Below are 20,205 nucleotides of genomic sequence, written 5' to 3' on the forward strand. Positions count from 1 at the left end.
TGCTGAAAGGTAGGGTTTCTTCAGAAACAAACAGGTCAGTGGAGGGCAGGAATGGGACGGAGATTGACTCTGTGCTGAACGCCCTCTTTTGTACTTTTAGAATGTTGTACCAGGCACATGTATTAGCTATTAAGAAGTTATTACAATTTCATTTTTAACAGCAGCCACAGCACTCTCCCAAGATCACCTTGAGGACCTCGTTTTGTAAACATAGAGCTTGCATGATGCTGAGAAATGCCATCTTAAAAAAGAAAAAAAGACATGAAACTATTGGAACTATTCGAACTATTTAAAAATAAAACAGAACAGAGAAAAACAACTGAGAAAGAAGATGTGGCATCGCCAGAACTGCACTGTATTTGCCCACAAACCGACTGCCCAGCCTCAACCCTGCTTCTGGGGCCTCATCAAAGTCAACCGGGTCTTTCTCAGCCTTGCGATTTCACTGGGAAATTAAAGAGCAGAACAAGAGTTGCTTCCAACTGTAAAATTCTGAGTTCAAGAATGAAAGACCCTCGTCTATGACTATCTGGCTCTGATTTCAATTCTAAAGTGAGAGTTTCTAGAGTGCTTTGAAAATCCCTAGAATACAGGCTGGGCCTCTCGAGGTAACTCTGAAAAAGGGTGAAAAAGTCACGGCATGTGTGTGTTATTTTTTTATTTATTTTTATTTTTTAAATATATATTTTATTGATTAGGCTATTACAGTTGTCCCTATTTTTACCTTTTATTCCCCTCCACCCTGCACCCCCACTCCCACATGAATACCACCCCTCTTAGTTCATATCCATGGACCGTACATGTAAGTTCTTTGGCTTTTCCATTTCCTATACTATTCTTAACCTCCCCCTATTTTGTACCTACAAATTATGCTTCTCATTCCCTGCACCTTTTCCTCCACTCTCCCCTCTCCCCCTTCCCTCTCATCTCCTTTTCTGTGATTGTTCCTGTTCTAGTTGTTTGCTTAGTTTCTATTTTTGTTTTCTCTAGGTTCAGTTGTTGATAATTGTGAGTTTGTTGTCATTTTACTGTTCATAGTTTTTGATTTTTTTTTTTTAGATAAGTCCCTTTAACATTTCATATAATAAGGGCTTGATGATGATGAACTCATTTAACTTGACCTTATCTGGGAAGCACTTTATCTGCCCTTCCATTCTAAATGATAGTTTTGCTGGATAAGAGTAATCTTGGATGTAGGTTCTTGCCTTTCATGACTTAGAATACTTCTTTCCAGCCCCTTCTTGCTGGAAAAGAAACTGTAAAGTTTCTTTTGAGAAATCAACGGACACCTTTTTGGGAACTCCTTTGTAGGTCACTGTCTCTTTTTCTCTTGTTGCTTTTAAGATTCTCTCCTTATCTTTAATGTTGTGTAATGTGCCTTGGTGTGCGCTTCCTTGGGTCCAACTTCTTTGGGGTTCTGGGCTTCCTGGACTTCCTGGAAGTCTATTTCCTTCGCCAGATTGGGGAAGTTTTCCTTTATTATTTTTTCAAGTAAGTTTTCAATTTCTTGTTCTTCCTCTTCTCCTTCTGGCACCCCTATGATTCGGATGTTGAAATATTTAAAGTTGTCCCACAGGTTCCTAAGCCTTTCCTCATTTTTTTGAATTGAATTCTTGTTTCTTCATTCTGTTCTGGTTGAATGTTTATTTCCTCCTTCTGCTCCAAATTGTTGATTTGAGCCCCAGTTTCCTTCCCTTTACTGTTGGTTCTCTGAATATTTTTCTTTATTTCACTTTGCATAGTCTTCACTTTGTCCTCTGTTTTGCAACCATACTCAACCACTTCTGTGAGCATCTTGATTACCAGTGTTTTGATCTGTGCATCTGATAGGTTGCCTATCTCTTCATCATTTAGTTGTTTTTATGGAGTTTTGATCAGTTCTTTCATTTGGGCCATATGTCTTTGTCTCAGTACACCTGTTACGTTGAAAAGGGTGGAGGCTTAGGTATTCACTATGGTGGGGCAACCCAGGTCGCTGCATTGTGCCATTATGTTGGGGAGGGGTCCAAGAGGGAACAGTGCTGTTTGCTCAGCTCTCTGCTGGCTCTGTCACTTCCCCCGCTACTCACAAGCAACTTAGGCCCTTTTAGTGCTGATTCCCAGGTGGGTGGGTTTGTGTATGTTCTAGGACCCTGTTGGTCTCTCCAACAGACTCTCCTGTGAGGCTGGGAGTTTCTCCTGCTGCCACAACCCCCAAAGGTTTTTACAGACAGAGGTTTTGAGGCTTTCTTTTCCCACACTAGAACCCTGGGTTGCACAATCTGTTTCGCTCCCCCAGCTGTTCCTCCCAGTTTATCGCACACAAATGTGGAACCGCCTGGTCAGGCAGCCACTGCCTTGCCGCGCATCCTCTCCGCCCCAGCTGCCTGTCTCCACCCCTCCTACCTGTCTGGATGAATATTTCTTCTTTAATTCCTTGCTGTTGAACTTCCATACAGTTCTATTTTCTGGCAATTCTTGGTTTTTTGTTTTTAAATTTGTTGTTGTCCTTCTTTTGGTTGTGTGAGGAGGCAAAGTGTATCTATCTATGCCTCCCTCTTGGCAAGAAGCCAGCATGTGTGTTTTAAATGTCTTGTATCAATTTCCTCCCAAATCAACAATGAATTGAGAATATGAGCCACAGGAAAAGCTAATAAATTTGGGACCATTTCAGGAACTAAGGTCAGCCTACCTCGGGACCACCCAAGCACCTGCCCCTGGAGCTGTCACAGCACAAGCCAGCACTGTTCTCAGCATCCCCTCCCTGGAAGAACCCCTTCACAGCCTAGCATCATGGGACCGGAACGGCAGACATCCTCAGCCTCCCAGAAAACCAGTCTCCTATCTGTATTTTTGGACGCTTGAGTTCCTTGCTCTCCACAGTGTTGCAAGCATCTTGTACCTAGTTTTGGTGCGACTGCTTGTTTGCATGCTGCTTGCTGCTTTCTGGGCACAACACCCCAACGTGGTCCAGTGGTTGTCTCCGCTGTGCTCCACAGAACTGCACAAATTTCACAGAACTATCTTGGGAGCAATGGCAATGACATTCCTGATTATTCTAATCTTTTTCCCTAGGTAAAACTCTTAGAAAATCGGACTTCAAAAGGCAAACTGTGTCACTAAATTTTCTATAAATCTGGGCCAGCACACAACAAACTCTATATGTTTTGGTGTCTTCTTGGTCAGGGGAGGAAAGTGTGCTCAGGAAAACCCAGACCTTTATAACCTGGTGGTCCAAGGAAAATAGTTCACCACTAACAGAATGCCTGCCTGACAGCCCACCGAGCCCTGATTCAACGCAGCGGTCAGCTTGGTTGTAAGCCCTCGATGAGGCCCTCTTTTCCAGAGGGACACATCCCGCCGCAGGGGAAGGCTGCCTCAGGGCACACGTTTCAGCCCATCTCACCTCCCACGTATCTAATTCCTGCAACTGAGGACATTAGGATAAAGATAAAAGGGTTTAGTGCGGCAGGCAATTGACAGCAAAGCCACCAGCACGGCCACATTTCCCACTAGTAATTCACAAACAGTTAGTACTTCCTTCCGAGTCCCCACGGTGCGGCCGCCTCACTGACGGAGTTCCCGCCGCAGCCCCACATGCCCCTCAGCGGTGCCGGGCAGGCCCCTCACGACATGCTGCATGAAGACAGGGCCTTGTTTGTGACACAGCATCGGATTCACAAACAAGAGAGAAAGAGACAGGATCGCTCTCCACCATAGCATCAATCATCCAACTGAATTCATTTTCCAGGCATCAAACAAAGAAAGGGAAAAAACCAAGTAAGTTAGGTGCTGTCAAATTAATATTAGGAGGCTCTGGAAGGACGGTGCAGTGAGAGCCAGCTCCGAAGTGAATGCACACGCACACACACAGGTGTCGGCAGGGGCGGCACCTGGCTCTGATCCGGACCATGCGCTGGAGGGCTGTGGGGGCTGCCGGCCTCTCTACCCCACCGGATCAGTTTGGAGTTAGTCACACCTCTCAGTGGGGTTACCTGCCCTTCGCTGAAGTCCCAAGAGAAGACAAAATGAAAGAGTCGAGCCACCTGATAAAGGGGAAAAGAAAAAAATGCCATGTGCACCAAGCCTACAAAGCGGGGTTGAAGGGAGCCATGCTGCCCTGGCCTCCTATGCTCACTCACATAAGCCTGCCTGCCTGCCTGCCTGCCTGCCTGCCTGCCTTCCGTTCACTTCCATTTCCTTTTCCTTTCCTTTCTCCCTCCCTCCTTCTTTCCTTCCTTCCCTCCCTCCCTCCCTCATCCATTCCCAACGAACACTGATGTTTACAAAGCTGTGTGAAAAGTGTTGCAGAGGAACAAAGATGAACATGAAACATGATATGGTTCCTACTCCCAAGGAGCTCCTAGTCTAGCTGGGGCATCAAGACAAATACACACAAGGCGGCAAATGACAAAGATGACACGGTGTGTGACAGAAATCCAGGGCAGGGAGAGACAGCACTGCCAGCTGAAACCCCACCCTGGTGTGGGGGAGGCCTCGCACAAGAGCTCCGACTCAAGCAGGGCAAGGACGGCATCATTGGAAAGGAAGGGGGAGAACGCTGTGCCTGGTGAGAGGCTGGAGCCACACGTGAGAGCGGGAAACCTGAGGCGCGTTTGGGAAACTGGGACCGCGCGGGTCTGGGAGAGAAGCAAGAGATAAGCCTGGAAAACGCGTACCTGGGGGGCCTCCACGTGAACTGTGATGAGAGCTCCACTGAAGGTTTTGAGTAGTGAGCAATGTGAAGGAAGCAGGGTTTTAGAATAATGAGAATATCCCGCACATACTGTGCAGCACACACTGAGCCGGCCCGACACCTGCCTGCTCTCCCCTCCTTCCTCAGGCTGCAGCTGGGCACACGCATGCCTGGAAAAGAGACTGTATTTCCTAGCTTCCCTTTTGAGAAGAGCCCTTAATGGGAGACGAAATGCAGAAACAAACATTAACCATCGAGGGAAGGCTGGTTTGGTGCTTCTGGTCTGCAACAGGCTGGACCTGTGGTGCCAGGAGAAGGCTGCTGAGCTGAGCAGCAGGGGCTGGGGGCTGAGAGACGGCCGTGTGGAATAATGACGAGGCACAGATGAGTCAAGTCCCTGTAATCCGGATCAGGGCCTGGTCACCTGAGTCGGGCCGGTGCCCAGGTGAAAGTATTTCGGGGTCAGGAAGGACCTCCACACAGTGGCTGTCGATGCCCTTGCACATTCAAGTCCACTACTGGGATGAACTGTCTCATCCGGAAGCTTCACCTGCTCCATGCTTCCGAGGGGAAGGCCCCGAGGGGAGGTTAATGTGCTAGCAGATCTCTCTTCCTTGCAGGGTAGGGAGATGCCAAAAGCCTGAGAGGAAAGAAGGACTAAGGGGGCATCCACAAGACAAATCTGTCCAGCTGTTAATGAAAAGTGGAACTATGCTTATACTTACATTACCAATGTGCCCACATTATCGTAACTGATAAAGAAACTCTATCTCATGGTAACATGTACATGTGATCCAAATTCCTTTACCTGGCAAGTACCACCTCCTGCATGTAAGTGCTGCCCCAGCCTTGCCTCAAGGGAAAGAGGGAGCTTGTCTCAGTGGCATTTGCTGTATGGCTTTGCATATTAATGCACCTTCTTAACTCCTAGAGGCATTTGATATAAAATGGTCAGAAGGGTAGGCAGCCAACCTTAAAAGTATCCAGGGCTGTGGCTAACTCTAAAATTCCCATGGCAGACCGTCATTTCTCAGGCACTCACCCACGGGTCCTTGGGGCCGGGGGGTGTAATCCAAGTAGGAAATGGTTAGAAACCGTCAGTCCAGGGTGTGCGCAGGGGAGCGGGGGCCGGGGGTGATGCAAGGGATGCTGGACTGGGAACTATGATGTCTCGCTCTGCCCTTACCCCCTGTATGACCTTGGAAACACCTGGGCCTCAGTGTCCTCCCCTGTGAGGCAAGTGGTTACAGTGAAGGCATGTGAGGTCCCTTCCTGCGCTAGCAACCCCTGGTTGGATGGTCAGACATTCCTCTCTCCCGGGGCGGGGAGCGGGGGAACAGGGCGGGGGAAGGAGGGTGGCAGGTGCTCACATGCTGTAAGCTCCCCCACAGGGACCTGCTTGCCTCCAGGCTGAAGAGAAGAAAGGAGCAACTGTTTGGAAAGTGGGGTCCAGAGCCGAGAGGGACACAAGCCCAGGGCAGGAGAGTGGCTTGCCCAGGGAGACACGGCACAGGCAGGGTGGAGCGGGACAAGAGACGAGGGCCTATATCCACACGAGTGGGAAACTCAGCCTCCTCTCCAGAAGAGTCTGAACTCTAAGTACCCGCCCAATGGCAGCGCCTGAGTTGTTTCTTTCATCCTGTCCCACAGTGAAGAGAAGACCCTGGTCAGCCTCAGAGATCAAACGAAGATGAACAGAAGTGAATAAGAGATAACCCTTATTAATCTTGTAGCATGAGCCCTACATTCTGTGAACTCTCTATGTACATCGTCTCATGACTATTTTGTAGAAGGCACCATTACCGTGCTCGTTTTGCAGGTGAAGAAGCTGAGGCTCACACAGATGCATCAGTAAGTGGGGGAGCTGGGAATTTTAACCCCGGTCTATTTATCTCCAAAGCCACTTGATGCTAAGAAACACTATGGGCTAGGACAGCTAAAAATACGTATAACAGTCCTTCATTCCTTTAACATTTACTGACACCTACTGGGGATGATAAGACATGGATATAAATGACCTCAAGAGTACAAGAGACTTGTTTCACCTGGAATCCGGGGAGGTTTTGTAGAGGCAGCAGCATTTGACCTTGAAGGGTGAACAGAATTTCAAACAGGCAGAAGCTGAGGCAAGTGAAGGACCAAGATGAGCAGGAAAGAGAAAATTCTAGAAATAGTGCACAGCAGTACTGTGAGTGCAATACAAGGAGAACCAAAAGGTAAGCAGAGACAACAGAGGAAGCTGGGATCAGAGTCTGACTGCACAGGCCTCAAAGAGAAGGGAGAGGAGCCGCCGACCACTTGGGGAGCTACGGCAACAGTCCAAGCTAGAAAGCGGGCGGGGGGCGGGGGGGATATGAAGAGAAGAGGCCTGGAAGGAGGGAACGGATGTCAAACGGGCTGGAGAGTAAGTGGGAGGAAAGAGAAGCATCAGGTGACAGCTGAAGGCGAGGGAAAGGAGATGGCCTGAGGAGGAAGAGGAGAGCGAGGAGAGAAATCCCACCCAACTCAGGGCGCGAGGGGAGGAAGAGGGCAAGCAGGACAGCAGAGTGAGGAAGGAGAAGGTGACCAAGAAGTTGCCGCATCATCACAACTGAGAAACAGCTCTTCCCCAGCACATGTGACTCTAAAAATGCCTTCTTAGACCCCCTAGGCTCAACCGGGCTCTTCTCTGAGGTCAAGCAGGCTGGCTTCTCTGTCCACTGGAACCCTTGATGTATATGGCTGCGTGTAATCTGCACAGGTAAGCATCGAAGAGAGGGGACAAGTCAGGCCAGCAGCTCTGAATTCCAGCGCTCCCTCTTCAGCTACTTGTGATGCTGGGACTGAAGTCTTCACCCACCTACCCATCTTCTAAGTGGAGTGAGGTGAGCAAACATTCCAAGCAGCAACATTTAGGGACAAGGGATGCAGAATGATGGGGTACTGAACGACAAAGGTGAGTGTGGCAGAACCACAATGGTCTAAAGCCTTGCTTGGTTCTGCCCCAACGTGGGTTGGAAAGCTAAGCTGGGTGTAAGCTCATTTGTGTGGGAGACTAGAGGGTAGGGAATACTTCCTAATTTTTTCAGCAGGCTGTTCATAACAGTTTAGATAATCTTGGTGTGTAAAACCAGTTGCTGCACTGAATTCCATATATTAATTTTATGCCACGCAGTCTTCAGCTAAAACAGAAGAAGGTTAACTTGTAAGCTAGCACAGGGGCTGGAAAATGTTCCCCAGAGGCATGAAGAGACAAGCATGAGGCTTCCTGTGGTCCTTGGTCACTTGGATTCAGCAGACAGGATGGTGGGAAGCCACAGAAGTGAGACACGGGGATGGGGGGGAGGGGCAGCAGTCTTCTCTTCTTTCCTGAAAATACCGTCTAAGCACAAGGGAGGTTTTATAAAAATAAAATCAATACCTGCTCTCCGATTAACTATAAATAGGTAGTTTTTTGCTAGAAAGAAAACAAAGACAAGGGCAAATGATTCCAGTCTGGACAAAAGCCTCAAATCACTATGCTTGTGAACATCCCAGAACAAGCTTCTGGTTCCAAAAATAAAGTTTTGTGGTTGTTTGATGGTGGTATTTTATTCAAGCAAGAGGTTTAGATAAAACAGTGATAGATAAGGATAAGAGGGAGAGGACTTTTTTATTCATAACTATTTATGCTGAATTGTTTTTGAAGAGTTTGTTTTAAAGCAAAATTAAGTGGGAATTTAAAAAAATGAATAAGAAGCGCTGACCTGTGTGGCTTAGTGGGTTGGGCACTGTCCCACAAAGCAAAAGGTTGTCGGTTCGATGCCCAGTCAGGGCATATGCCTGAGCTGCAGGCTGATTGATGTACCTTCTACATATCGATGTTTCTCTCCCTCTTTCTCTCGCTTTAAAAATAAGTAAATAAAATCTTTAAAAAAATTTTTTTAATAAGTGTGCAAACACTGTAATTGATCTCCCTGTGGACCTAGCTGTTCAGATTCTAGGGCTACAACCAAGACTTGGCTCTCCCCTAGTGGCTGCAGACCATAAGTGCAGGCAAAGTGCCCGAATTTTGCTGGCCAGGTCAGAAAAGTGAGGTCCTGGTGTGAAAGAAAGCAGGACCAGACCAGGGGACAGGATGAAGAAATGAAAGCTACACCACAGGCGGTGCTGAAGGGAAGTTCCCATGTCCCTAGTTTCCTAGTGAACCTCACATACAGAGGCCCCAGAGCACTGAGTGGATAAGCGAGCATCCTTGTCCAGGCAGAGAGAGCTCTGCAGGTGAAGGGGTGAAAGCCAAGAAGAGGCTTAAGAGGGGGCTTGGCTGGAGCACTGCTGCCCAAGAGCAGCTTCTCTGAAGATGGAAAGGTCTGTTCCCAGGCCAGCTACCAGTACACGGAGAAACTGAATTTTAGAGTGACTTAATTTTAATTAATTTAAATGTAAATAGCCAGAGGTGGCAAGTAGTTACCATACTGAACAGAGCAGGACTGGAGAAATCACAAAGGTTTACTCTTCAGATAAATCAACAAGGTGTAACAAGTAGCTATGTGTGTAAGACACTTAACAAATCGGCACTGTTTGGGTTTTTTTTTCTTTTCTAAGCAAGAAAATAGGAGAAGAATCCAGAGCCCCTCATCTTCAGAAGCTGACACGCCAATGGGAAATATCAGATCCTGGGAGGGGGGCACCCATGCACACTCTGGGGAAGAAGAATCCCTAGTTCACAGGACGCCTGCTTTCCTCAGAGCCGCTGTCTGAAACAGGAGACTTGACTAACAGGCTCGGTACCACTGCAACTGCTCTGGAGACAGGGTCCCCAAGGGCAGGAATGCAGCATTATTTTTTAAGTTATGAGACATGTGAAAAGCAAGGTTGGTTTAACCCGGTCTGAGACTCAGGCAGGTGGAAGAAATCTGGTATATGGTTCAAGTTTCAAGGGAAATAAGGGGGCCTGGAAATCTCACGGTTTTTAAACTTCTGATCCATTGCTTTCACTGTGGTTTTTTGTGTGAAAATGTGTTTTGCTTAATAAATGAATTTCCAGAGCATTATTTTTTAAAAGAGGGAGAGATTTCCAATTCTAGTCTTAACAAGACCTGGGGCTCCATTTTCCCTCTGGGTGTAATTACCGGCCAGGAAACAGCCAACTTCTAGGCAAGCAGGCAGTCAAAAGACTAGGACCACTGAGGAGGTGCAGAGAAGAATGTCCCCAGAGAGGACACAGCACTTCCCACTGAAAGAAAAGGTACATCAACACTGCCCGGGGACAGGGGTCAGACTGTGGGGAAAGCGTGGGGTGGGACGGGGGTTAACAGCCTGAGGAGAAACTTCCTACGGGTAATTCTTTTTATTTTAGCTTTTCCAGTTCTAAGATAATATTTACATCAATAACAACTTATATTTGTACAATGATATGGTTTAAAAAGTTTCTTCACACTTCATGATGATGCAAAAAAACCAAACAAACCCTGCAACCATTCTTCTTTTTCTTCTTTTTTTTGGGGGGGGGGGCTTCAGGGCTCAAAGTTACAAGAAAAAAATTAACTTGTGAAGTATTGCCAAAAGACCTTTATTTTTTCCTGTTGAGCTCCACAGGTTCCTCCTAGAGAGCCATCAATGGATAGAAAAGAGAGCAGAAGATAAGGGAGGAGTAACCCCTCTCCTCCAGTCACCTGATCCCTGCCTCCTTTTATTCTGTTCCAACTGAGACAGAGTCTTTTAGTTACCTCACACTCTCTTGCATCCATTTGGCTAAATATAGTAGGTCTTTCAAGTGAGGACTGATTTGTGGGTTGAGGGTATTTTCTGAAAAGAGACAAGCAGGGTCCAAGAGCCATGAGTAGGGTGGCTATCAACCCCAGTTTGCTTGGGACAGGCCTACCCATATCTGTTGTCCCAGCATAATTATAATAGTACCCCTTTCACTCTCAGATGTGCCCTGGTTTGGACATTAACTTATATGGTCACCCTAGCCATGGGTGACTTGGAAGGGTGTCCTTTTTTTTACAAAATTGCTTTGACTGTTCTCCTGGAGTAATCAACAAGGTGGTTCAGGCTCAGCTTTCTCATTCTCAAGGTTAATGCTTCTAAGGAGCTAAGTGTGCATCCCAGGGATGTTACAGAAGTTAACTGTGTGGACCCACCTGTGCACTTATGGTTCTGAATGGAAGCCTCAAGCAGGGACCCATCTAGAGCTAGCTATTTAAAAATCACCTGTAGAACTTGTTAAAAAGAGATTGATGAGCCAACTGCCTGAGATTCTGATTCAGTACATCTGAGAACCTACTGAAAAATGAAAAGCAGAGCATCTCAGCCGGTATGGACACGAAAGCTAGATTTGGACCCACTGGTGACTCATCATCCTTTGACCCCTGCCTGGAGCGGTCCATTGCTGCTGTGGAAACCACTGATTTACCCTGCAGCCAATCTGGAGTTTACTCCTTCTTCTTCTTTTTTAGTACACATCTGTGTCAAAAATAAAGGGCATTATTTTTGGAAGAGGAGATTTGTTTCTTCTCTCAAGGTATTTATATTTAGAGAGGAAAAGCAAAGTCCTCCAAAGGCAGAAAACTTTCTCATCTCAAACCAATTCAGCAGGAAGCAGGCATCCCTCACTACTTTAGTGCTTCTAGAAAGAACTACTGAGATGTTATTTCCTGAGGCAAGTTTCAGACTGTCTGCAACTTCCTGCAGGGTGAGTAACCTGCAGGTGCCTGGCTGGAGGGCGCCTGGGCTCCTGGGCTTCCCCAGGTGGTCAGAGGGCCTGGTGGCAACTGGCCAAGGTGGCAGCAAGACACTGGAGGCTCCGGCTTGAGGCAGAGCTGGAAACGGATGGCCCTACAAGACTACCACCAGAATGAAATCTATACACACGTGGCTGAGTGGACAGATGGCCCGTATTGAGCCACCCTGATATATGACACTTATGCTCTATGACTGGGCTGAGTAAAGAGCAGTAACCCATCTTCCATCAGGCTTCAGAAGCGGAGGGGATGGGGTGGGAAGGAGGGCTGAGGGAAGGTGTCTGTAGCTTTATGTTGTAAAGTTGGCCTGACGAGTTCAGAAGTTACCATTCTGAGTTCTCTTTGCTTTCAGCTTAAAAATAAAAGCATAAATTGGGTTCATCTCATACAGAAGGATCTTGGAGTCCACTGCTCTTTGTAAATCCTGATTACATCTGTTTGGGACACCAAAACAGAATGTCCCCTCCAAAGATAGTCACTGGGACCCATCGCCTTGCTAGCAGCTCCTGTCTGGCAAGGCCCCCCCAGGTACCAGCTGCGTGAAGCTCTGTGTTACAGGAGCTGGCCCTTCTCTGAAATAGGAATCATCCCCTCTTGGTTTTCCTTCCCTCTCTTCCAGCCCATGTTTGCAGAACCCCTTGACTTCCGGCAGAAAGTGCTTTTCAAACAGACCCTCAGCCCTGGGCGCTGAGTCCTTCTGCTAGAATTGGTGCCAGTGTGCTTCGTCCTGGTTCAGGGCGCAGAAAATCCAGCTGTGCCCCGATCCAGCTGTCTGTCAGCGCCCTCCATCGCACCATCCTCCCAAAGCCCATGAGCACCAAGATGTGCGGTAATCGCCCTCTTCCAAACCCCTTCACAGCTCTTGACCTCTTTTTGCCTGTGAACCCTCACATCACCACCCAGGGCTTACAGATTCCCTTTGCTAATACAACTCACCTCCCAGCTACTGCATCTCCCAAGCATTAGGGTAACTGCCTCTCCTCCACCCCTCGCTGCCTGAGGAGCCCTACTCCACACGCAGATCTGGGCAAGGAGCAGTCACCAGGAAAACTAGGGCCATCTGCTAAGTTTATTCTGAGAGTAAACATCTCCCAATTTAATTTTTCAGGGCTGAGCACATAATGAGAAACTGTCACAATGATAAGGAGAATGTGATGTGAGAAGAAACTAAGACGGAACACAGAGGACGTGTGAATGGGGCTGGATGGAAAAAGAGAAGTAAAGCTAACATCACAACAGCCCCCCAGAGCAGTGTTTATTTCAAACCTCCTTCACCTGCATTTGCTGCTGCTATACGTGGCATTGCCCTCCATGTCTGAGCCACTCAACCTACTCTGGGAGTCTGGGTCCTTCCCTGGATCTGCTGGGCCACACACCCTGAGAAGCTGCAGAGAGGCTCTCCCTCCCACCCCTCCTCTCTTCTATTTCTCCTAGGCCTAATCTCCAAGGAATTTAGAGGATGTTAACCTAGGACCCACCGCTGAGCTTCAGGGGCTCTGGGAACCTCTTAATATTGCAGACATTGTGTGTGTGCTCACACATATGCCTGTGCAAGTGTCTGGGGGCAAGATTCACCATTTTTCCATCAGATTTTCAAAGGGTCTCCAAAAGGACGAGGAACCACTGACTGGTCCTTAGCTTGCCCTGTGAGCGCTAAGGGGATGAGCAGGGCAGGCTGGAGGGACCGAGACGCTCACACAGCCGTGGTGGTCAGGGCCCAGCACAGTACCTTAGAGGCGGCCATGACCGCCGCTGTGGCCGCCACGTTCAAGCCTCGCTTTCCAAAGTGCACAAGGGCATCGTAACTTCGGTCTTTTGCTTGGACCAGGCAATCATCAATTTCCTGTCAAAGGAAAAAGAGACACACTGAGGTGGAAGGCTCAGGTAGATCTCTGTTCTTTCCTCCTCCGTTCTCCAGAGGGCTGGGCTTGGCACCCTGCGCAGTCACTGATTCTCGCTGGGACTGACGTCACAGGCACCTTGGGTGCATGTGTGCAGACTGGCGGGGAGGGGGAAGACAGAGGAGGGACAGGGGAATGGAAAAGGGAATTTTGTAAAAACAACAACGCTCTGACCCAGGAAGGTTTTCTTCAGGCACTACCTCAGGATTGTTCCCATAGCCGTCTAACATTCCAGGGAGGCTCCAGGGGTCCTGAATGTGGACAATCCTTCCATTCTACACACAGCCACACTCTCTAAGACTCTGAAGGACTCTGGGGTGCAGGGAACACCACGAGTAAAGTATCTAACCTCAGGCCTGCCACTAACTGGCTGTCAGACCGTGGCAAGTACTTAGCTTCTTCACACAGTTCTGAGTCCTGAAAATGAGGACAGTGATAGCACCTAACTCGGAAGCACAGTAGGGACTACATGAGGTCATTTCCAGTCAAGTATCTGACACAGTGACTGGTTTCAATAAGTGAGGACCATTGCGATCTTCCTTCTCTCTGGGGGTTGGGCCCTTGCAGCTCTAAAATTCTGTTGTTATACAGCTATTTCATACCACATTCAAATACCTCCCCATGTACAAATACCTCCCTATGTGCCTATCCATGGGAGGGTTTAGGGCACAGGAAGAGGTAGGTGTTATTTTTGTTGATAAGAGAGTTCATTTTGCAGGTAATGAAATAAAGGCAGAAATCAGAGGTCAGCCAGCATCATATCATAAGGTAAAGGTAAGGTGGGAAAGAGGGCTGAGGTTGCCTTCAGGGACTAAAACCAAGTAAAATATTTGCTTAGTTCAAATTTGAATCAGCTCTGGCTTACCCTTCTTTTGTTTGTTTGTTTGGGGTTGTTTTGTTACATATAATAGCTGTTATGTAATCACAAGCTCATTTCAGAGTTCAGTAAGACAGTGACCTTTGGCCTCAGTCTCCTTTGAAGTCCAGCACACTGGTGCCTTTCCTCCACTTTGAGGTACCAGGTGGGACAGTCAGCCCCCTGCTCATTCCTTGCACAGGCTTCCCCAGGAAGTCACCACAGTAAGTTTGCATGTGATCTCTAACTGGGAGTGATTCTTGGCAGTTCTTAGAGTTAGTCACCTCCACTTCACTGGAAATTACAGTGGCATCTTCAGGTAAGGACAGCCTTTGGGGAAAGGAAGGCAGGGAGAATAGGAATTTGATAACCAGACCATGAGAGGGATTGCCGTTTCTCAAAATCGACCCTCACGAGACAAGAGGTGCTGTTTCACAGACCCTAGCGATTCTTAGAAATGTCTACAGGGGCCTGCTCATCCAACTGTTATGTTCCCTAATGCCTTGCCCTAGACATCCAAAGAATTCAACTTTCAGAAATAATACAAAGTAACATAAAGCCACCTATAGCTCTTATTTTATGTTAAAGTACCCTATCACATAATCAGTTTAAAAAGTCACATAATTAATAAATTATACAATTTGAAACCACTCTTGGGAATTTATTCTAAGTCAAAAAATAAGAATAATATGTCAAGAAACTAAACTCCACGCACGGTGGTGCTCAACGATCATTATGAAAACCAACTAAAAATGCAAACATGTTTATGATTTCCAAATACAAACATTGTATTTATGTTAAGTTTTCTTGGGTTTTTCTGGTGGGGGGGTAAGATTTTTTGGTGTACTTCAAATTTTATTTAAAGAAATGTTACACAGACTGGTATACATGAAAAAAAGAAGTTATCAAATTAGTAAGACAGAGGTAATGTTTATTTTAATGGTTTTGCATTCATTAGTGTATGAATTATTTAAAAAACAATAGAACAATCCATTGAAAGCAAATTTGGAAAATTAAGTTCAGTGGAGTGGAGATGTTAAACAAAAACATAATTTTACAGATAGTGATATTATCTTAAGAGTAACTTAGAATTAAGTTTCTTTTCAAGAGATGTGAGTTATAATTCTTACTTGAATTTTTGGTTATTGTTGATCCTTTCCTGAAATTTCTCCCTGTCTTTTTTTTTCTCTCTGACATTAGACAAATCTGTATTTTCATTTTAAGGATGTTTGTGAAGTACTTTGAAACAAAACAACACAAAAGGTAAAAGCTCATGAAACAAATTATTAGGACTATTCTTATTAATACTTACCAAGAGACAATTACCAAAATAACCCACGTTTCATTGATAGCATTCGTTTTATCACTGAACGTAAAAGCAAACATTGTACTGGAAATTTATTATATTTCAGTCTCTGTTAGTAGCTACCTGGGTACAAGTTCAAGTCATTTAATCTCTCAATGCTTCAGTTAATAGTCTATGCAAATCATATCTGCAAAAAGGGACTGAGAGTGATAAAAGGAAGGAAATTCAGTTTGTGGAGTTGAATTATGAGTGAATCTCTTCATTTTATTTCAATTTATCAAAATGTTTTACAATAAATAATGACAAATAGTATCTTTTTGAGAACTTCACAACTATTTCTAAACATGCCAGAAAAACAGACTTTAAAAAAAGACTAGAAGGAGCAACTTGTTCAGGACAAATAACCAATCAAGTGTCTCCTGCAATAAAGTAATCTGCCCTTTTTATTTATAACTTGTTAAGTTTCTCACTTGCTGGAAGGAGTGAAAGGCAGAGCAGCATAAATTACCTTTTCTTTTGAAGACAGCGTGGGGTGTACAAACTTCCTGTATAGGAGGCTGGAGCCTTTTGTGTAGGGAGATAGCAACCAGGCTACAAATGCTATTTTTAGTTCATAATAGAATGGAAACCTGGAGAGAGATGAAAAATACACATTCCCATTAGGTTCTTGGCAACACTGCCCTGGGCCTGGGAAGGACAAGACCCGGCACAGACACCTGTCCTGCCTGCACAGGGCAGAAAGGCCCCCAGATTCCTCCTTTCCCCGCCCATCAAGGTGTGTGCACATATATGCACACGCACAGCTCAAGCCCAAGGCCTCTTTTGAAAGTCAGGAACCCAGGTTCAGTCCAGCAGCCGCCCCACAGCCACACCTGACAACGGCAGGCACTTCCGGCCCGGCTACACTCATTTAGGCTGGAGTCCCTGCCCCAGCCCCAGCCTGCAGGCTCAGGCCCCTGTGCCACACGCCCAGCCATTCACTCCTGCTGGCGGCCAAGAAGGCACAAGCACCTGGAGGAGACAGAGTGGGGCAGGGCAGACAAAGAATCTCTTCTGAGAATAAAATCCTCCCCTTCTTGGCTATCTTCTCAGCCCCAAAAGAGGCAGGGACAGGAAGGAGGATGCTACTCACCCTACTCAAGTCAACTGCAGGAAAACAGCTTATCCTTCAGGTATCCAAGAAAGCAGAGTTGGGGGCACAGGTAACACACAGTTCTGGAGTTTGAGTCCTGCATACCATTCATTCATTCACCCCGTAACCACTTACCCAGAACCTACACGTGGCAGCTTGTGCTGAGCACTGAGGGTGAGCAAAGATCTGATCCCTGCCCTCTTAGAGCTCCCAGTCTAGTGGGAAACACAGACAAGATTCTGACATCATTGGAACTGATAGTCCAGTCAGGGGAAGAGAGAGTAAGCAAATACTCCCAAATAAGATAGAAGAGCAACCTGAGACAAGTGCTATAAAAGCCTTCCACTAACCCATGAGGTGTCTTTGTACACACTGGAAAAAGCCAGCCCATCAGATGGGTGCAGTGCCGCAAGCACATCTACCACACACAGGCTTCGTCCGGGTGGCAGCCCCGCACTCCTCCTCGGCCAGATAGCCTGTGCTATGAACAAACTGAGCAACCTTCTTTGGCTGTCCTGATGTGCACTAACGACATCTGACTGACTCCTTTACTTGGCTCTCACTCTCTGGACCACTACTCACCTGCCCTTATTATTCCAGAGTCGGGTGTCACACAACCAGGGACAGCTCCTACATCCCAGAGCCCACCAAAATTATTCAATCCTAAACCTGCGAACCCTGCCTTGCCTGTTCCTTTCATGGACACCCTAATACAGGCTCTTCCCCACACTTCCTACCTCTGCCCGCACATGGTCCTTCAGTCCTCTGTTCCTAGGGATCCGTGGGTGTAACAAATTTCTTCCTTCATGAGAGTCGCTAGTGTGCCTGAGTGCCTCACCATACTTGATTAAAACAAATCCTGGGAGCCCTTAAACCCTGATGCTCTGAGGAAAATGACACTTATGCTAGACTGAGGAATCGGAGAAGTAAGTTCCTTTCAGGCACCCTCCCATACAAGAGGCAATTTCTAGCAAGTCATTTCAGAGCCCTTTAACTGTCACACAGGCCCCAATCAGAGGCTCAAACCACTCCTCTCCTCACCGAGGTCTCCTGGTCCATTGCCTTCTGCCTCTGGCAGGCTCTTCCTGAATAACCCCCTCAGCAACGAGAGAACACTTTCATGTCAAGATTGTTTAATGTTTCACAGCCAGAAAGAGAAGGGGCTGAAGGATCAGAGAGGAAGGCAAACAAATCTGGAAAGCTCAGTCATCCACACAAGATACACAGATAATTCCAAGAGGATCTGTCCACTGTGCTCTTCCATTTATTATGTAAAAAATATTAAAATGGGTAATGGATGCATATAGTTTGAAAATTCTAAATGTCCAGAACACATACAATGAAGAGACTCCTTCCCATCTCAGACTCCGAGTTCCCTTTTCCAAAAGCAAAACCATCATCAGTTTCTTGGGTGTCCTTCCGGAAGTAGACCAGGGCTAAGGAATACCATCACGTGGGTGTACACGAGTCCCTCAACACCCCCATACACACACAGTAGCTTCCTGTACTCCCCTCCTATCCCTTGCCTCCTCCACCACACACACGCACGCGCTTAACAGGATCCTCTGGGGATTATTTCAAACTGCTTCTGGAATCATCACACCAGGACCAGGCCTTTGTCATACATGGATCATTAGGTTCTCCAGGCTGAACCACTCAGACCCTGTGTTTCCCAAGAGGCCTTGGGGGTCTCGGCCCTACCAACAAAATCACCCCCAACCAAGTCTGCTTCCAGCCAACTTAGCACATCCGGCCTTCCCCCAAGAAGTGGAGAAGGACCCTGCTCATTCTGGGAGGTCCTGACCCCCAGAACGTGTGTGAGGAGAGAAGGCCCGGCGCTCCCGCCACATCGGCCCCACGGCTTCGGAGGAACAGGCCCCTGGGGCGGCTGTAGCCTCCACACCCCTGCAGCATAACCCCTGCCCCGTGGGGGGGTAAATGTTGTCTCTGAGGGTTGGACAAAAGATAAAACTGTCAAAAATACAAGTAACACTGGTAACTTTTAGCAGTGGTATCTCTGGGGAAAGATACTGAGAGAGGAGAGACTTTTAGTGCATTTCAATTTTATTTTGCCATGGGCATGCAGTATTTTACACTTTTAAAAAACTAAATTAAATCACCTACACAAATTGTGAAACAAGCCACCATTCTACTTCTTCTGTCACCACATATGATTGCTGTTCTCATGAAGACACTATGTTTTTTAAAAGTTAATTATGAAGAAGGTACCATCCTAGGGGAGGGGCGAGAAGAGGACAAAATGGGTGGGGAGTGAGACAGAAACCTGAGGGGCGATCTACAACCCTGGGTGTGAACAAAAGTTAACGGCATTTCTAGGAAGCCAGAAGGTCCATTTTAGAACAGAAACTCTTCTTTTTTTTAATTATAAGGAGAGATTAGGGCTGCTGAGCTGGCATCCATGTCCCTGGAAGGGACACAGGGCTCTCTGCCTGCTTCCAGGGCGAGCGGACGGACGGAGGGGGAGGGAGGGCTGTCCCAGAAGAAAACTGATCTGTAACGCTGCAGACCGGCCGAAAAGGAGAAAGCAGGCCGAGGGCATGGCGAGGCTGTGGGCTACCGCGAGGAGGAAGGGCTTTCAAGGAACCCCTTCCCCAGAGAAGTGAGGCTCGGGGCACCAGGGGAGGGCAAGGGGCCTTTATTTCCCACCCAGAAACAACGTGAACAGTTCCAGCGAAGGGGACCAGATAAGGCTTCTACATGGATCAGGCAGAGAGAGTGATCCTACCCATACTTGAGTACGTCATCCAAACACACCAGGTAACAGACGGCCTCCTGCAGGAGGCAGAGTTTTGACCCCATGACCTTCTCGTCCTGGTCTTACTCCCATAATACGTTCTCTTAACGTGGCAAAAGGGATTTTATAGGTGTCATTAAGATTATTTATCAGATGACTTTAAGATAGGGAGATTATACGGGATAATTGTGGTAGACTTAATCTAATCACATGACTTTTTAAAAAATATATTTTTAAAAAGATTTTATTTATTTATTTTTAGAGAAGGGAAGGGAGGGAGAAAGAGAGGGAGAGAAACATCAGTGTATGGCTGTCTCTCATGTACCCCCCACTGGGGACCCACAACCCAGGCATGTGCTCTAGACTGAGAATTGAACCAGCAACCCTTTGGTTCACCCTTTGGTTCACGGGCTGGCAATCAATCCACTGAGCCACACAGGCCTAATCACATGACTCTTAAAAACAAAAGCAGAGATCTCTCTCTGACTGGTAGCAGGCAACAGACATTCAAAGCATGAGAAGAACTTGACATGCCATTGTTGGCTTGAAGATGAAGGGGGTGGCACATGTCAAGGAATGGGGACCTCAGTCTTACAGCCGCAAGGAACTGGATTCTGCCAACAACCTGAATGAACCTGCAGATAAGGGCGCAGGCTGGCCCACGTCCTGGTTTTGGCCTCGTGAGGTCCTGAGCAAAGGACTCAGTTGATTCTACCTGGACTTCTAACCCACAGAAACCATGAAATAATAAATTTCTGTTGTTTTAAGCTGCTAAATTTGTGTCAATTTATTACAGCAAAAACAGAAAACCAATTCACCTCCCAAAATCAAAATCAAATCAACTCCACAAATGGCTGTCAAGCACTTAAGTATAAA

At 46.9% G+C, this 20,205-nt stretch overlaps 1 protein-coding gene across 5 annotated transcripts in view; it reads right to left on the minus strand.

The window, feature by feature from the left end:
- The window catches only part of REEP1 (receptor accessory protein 1), a 100,054-nt gene that overhangs the window by 19,128 nt on the left and 60,721 nt on the right, over nucleotides 1-20,205 (minus strand). For 2 of the 5 annotated variants that reach the window (XM_054577677.1, XM_054577676.1), the window contains exons 4-6: nucleotides 15,951-16,071; nucleotides 13,109-13,222; nucleotides 3,873-4,025 (exon numbers count right to left, since the gene is read on the minus strand). In XM_054577677.1, coding sequence (XP_054433652.1) covers nucleotides 3,873-4,025; nucleotides 13,109-13,222; nucleotides 15,951-16,071 — 388 coding nt within the window. The remainder of the gene's footprint in view (nucleotides 1-3,872; nucleotides 4,026-13,108; nucleotides 13,223-15,950; nucleotides 16,072-20,205) is intronic. The other 3 variants (XM_054577680.1, XM_054577679.1, XM_054577678.1) reach the window with 2 other exon arrangements.

Source organism: Pteronotus mesoamericanus, unplaced genomic scaffold, assembly GCF_021234165.1.
Source record: "Pteronotus mesoamericanus isolate MK-2021 breed Mesoamerican mustached bat unplaced genomic scaffold, CSHL_Meso_final contig_44, whole genome shotgun sequence".
Taxonomy (NCBI): domain Eukaryota; kingdom Metazoa; phylum Chordata; class Mammalia; order Chiroptera; family Mormoopidae; genus Pteronotus; species Pteronotus mesoamericanus.